The sequence below is a fragment of the Trachymyrmex septentrionalis genome, unplaced genomic scaffold (assembly GCF_001594115.1).
Source record: "Trachymyrmex septentrionalis isolate Tsep2-gDNA-1 unplaced genomic scaffold, Tsep1.0 scaffold34, whole genome shotgun sequence".
Classification (NCBI taxonomy): Eukaryota; Metazoa; Arthropoda; class Insecta; order Hymenoptera; family Formicidae; genus Trachymyrmex; species Trachymyrmex septentrionalis.
This window is the reverse complement of record NW_017305504.1, coordinates 162508-165246: the sequence shown is the minus strand read 5'-3', so window position 1 is coordinate 165246 and position 2739 is coordinate 162508. Positions and strand designations below refer to the sequence as shown.

The window sequence follows — 2739 nt, the reverse complement described above, 5'->3', positions numbered from 1 at the left end:
AGAGAGAGAGAGAGAGAGAGAGAGAGAGAGAGAGAGAGAGATGTAAAAGGATGCCTTCTCAAAAAGATGGGTAAATAGAAAATGATAATATCATTTCCAGGTAATATTTTGTTTTTAAGATATTAAATATTAGTAATATTTTGTTTTAAATAAAATTATATATTTTGTGATATTTTACATATTATTATTTAATAAACAATAACGAGAGAATAAAGAGCACATTTGAAGAGTCAAATATAAAGAAGTATAATATTTTAAAACATGAAAAGTATGTATAATGTAATATTCTATAATTGATTAAAAGAGAAGATGCTCGTCAATTTCTAAATTACTAAGCGTCAGTGTGTTAGTCTATAGTAAAATAATTAGTCACAATATAAAATTAAAGATGTATATAGATAATAAATATTGTATAAGAAGATATTAAAAATGAGATACTTAGTAAACATATATGTTACCGTCACGACAGACGAATAATAGAATAATCTTGATATTGCAATTTCAATCAGATTTTATTTATTAACGGTATGTAAGCTTTATGTTTTTATAGTAATTTAGAAATTGATGAGTATCTTCTCGACATGCGAAATTTTATTTTATAGCCAGCTAAGTGAGTTGTTTTGACCAGAGTGGCGATTTTACTCGAAGTTTTTTATTATTCTCTTAATTTATTTCCAACTTGACTTGTTACCAGAACACCGGAAAATTTCAAACAACCGGTCGTCCAACCGTTTGCGAGTGATTTCCGTTTCTCAGCAAAGCATCTCACTGGTCATCATCATTAAGTGTATAATTTTGTCTATCTATTCGTGAGTCTCTCATCCAATGTAACATCTCCTGTATGCATATTTGAAGAAGGCTCAATCGTGAGACCGAAACATATTATATTTTTAATTAATTATAGAATATTATATTAAACATACTTTTGATTTTTCATGTTTTAAAATACTTCTTTATATTTGACTCTTATCCCTGCCCTTTATTCTCTCGTTGTTGTTTTTTAAATTAAGAGTCCTTCGTTCTTGTAATAACTTTATTATTTAATATTAGTAATATTTTTTTAAATGTGTTAAGTATTTCCAATTTATTTAGTAATTGTTACTTGTAAATGTAGCGAATTATTAATTATTTATTCATCATTACTGATTTCTTTCCGAGATTATCAATATTTCAACCAGTGACCCTTAAGGCACAATTGAAATAAATCCTTTTTATTCGTCGAGTAAATATATAAGCAAATAAAGAAATGTGAATTTCCACCAGATAGGCTTGGCACTAGACGTAGAAAGGACATCTTTACGAATCTTGGCAGACGCGACCGTCTGACGTAATCCCCGGAAATGGACGATGCCAGGGTGGAAGACAGACGGAAAAAATGGGAGTGGCAGACAATACGCTTGCTCTTAGCTGCCCTACGAAACGTCGTTGAATATTATTCGATCGCAATAAAAAGAACTTCCTAAAGATTCGAATGTATGAAGAAATCACACGCGCAATAAATAAAAATATTATTTAAAAATATTATATTATTTAAATGATCGTCTCAGCGTTATTCATAAATTGTCATCAATATACTCTCTGCAAAAAATGAACTGGAGTTAAAAATTTACAATTTGAAAAATACGTGCAATACATCCTTAAGGCTAAAATTTTAATTGAGTTCTATTAGAGAGATCTTCGAAATATTGTACATATTAAAAATAAAAATTGGACATAAGTTAAAAATCGTGTGCAACTTGATTACTGAATACAAAAAGTTTAACGTCTACGATGAAAAAAGTCTAAGAAAATCGTCGGAGAAAAGTTTCTGAAAAAGAAAGACACCTCAATGAGAGTTTCTTATTCTAGAAATTAAATTCTTGCTGCTCTCTACTTACGATGTTCATCTCCTGTTCCTGGATTTCCTTGTACACCTCTACGATTCTCATCAGCGCGAAACCTGCAACACAAAAAACGGACCACGATCAGACTCTGCGATCGTCCTGGGCGGTCCTCTTCTCGCGGGAATCGAAACAACCAGAACTTTCGTCCTGAATTATTCAGACGCGGTTGGCGTCGTCGATACTTTAATCCAGCGCGGTGCCACGGCCGAGGGAGAAAAGTGGAGAACGAGGGTAAATGCGGGGGTGAGCGTCGCGATAGCTTAAAGCAGCGCGTTACGAGGCCCGTGGCCTCACCGCAGAATGACTTTCCTACTGAAAGCTCGCGAAAGCTCACCACGAGGAAACAAATGCTCTTGCGTCGAGCCCGATCGAGAAAGTTTCCGCGGAGAGCGGAAACTTTTCCCGTGGAAACGTTTCCCGCCACTATCTCTACCTCCTCGCTCTTTTCCCCTTCAGATCTCAGGTCTACTCGAGAGGATTTCACGTTGCTTTTGAATGAGCTTGCTGATTTCGCGTCGGCGTAAACTTGGATGAGGCTTACAAAAAAAAAGAAAAGAAAAAGTAAATAAATAAATTACCGCATCAAGAGTAGACAGTTTCGCCGCAGATCTGAGGTATTTACGTTTATGTGCTGAAAGGAGAGATTATAAAACTTCGTCCTATTTAATCGGCTTCAATTTACAGCAATTAAAAAGTCCGTACGATACAAACCGCTTACCGTCGGCAATTAAACATATTTCGCGTCTGGCAAAATACATTTAGATACGTTGACCGCTCGGACAGCTTTCTGCTATCTTTTTAACAGCAAATGCAATAATTGTGCGGTGATAAAATAAAAGGAAAATACATTTTTTTT

General features: G+C 34.3%; 1 protein-coding gene across 3 annotated transcripts in view; it reads right to left on the bottom strand.

Moving 5' to 3' along the window:
- LOC108750237 (trichohyalin) overlaps nt 1–2739 on the bottom strand; it is a 123382-nt gene that overhangs the window by 18188 nt on the left and 102455 nt on the right. For all 3 annotated transcript variants that reach the window (XM_018489571.1, XM_018489570.1, XM_018489572.1), the window contains exon 5: nt 1878–1939. In XM_018489571.1, coding sequence (XP_018345073.1) covers nt 1878–1939 — 62 coding nt within the window. The remainder of the gene's footprint in view (nt 1–1877; nt 1940–2739) is intronic.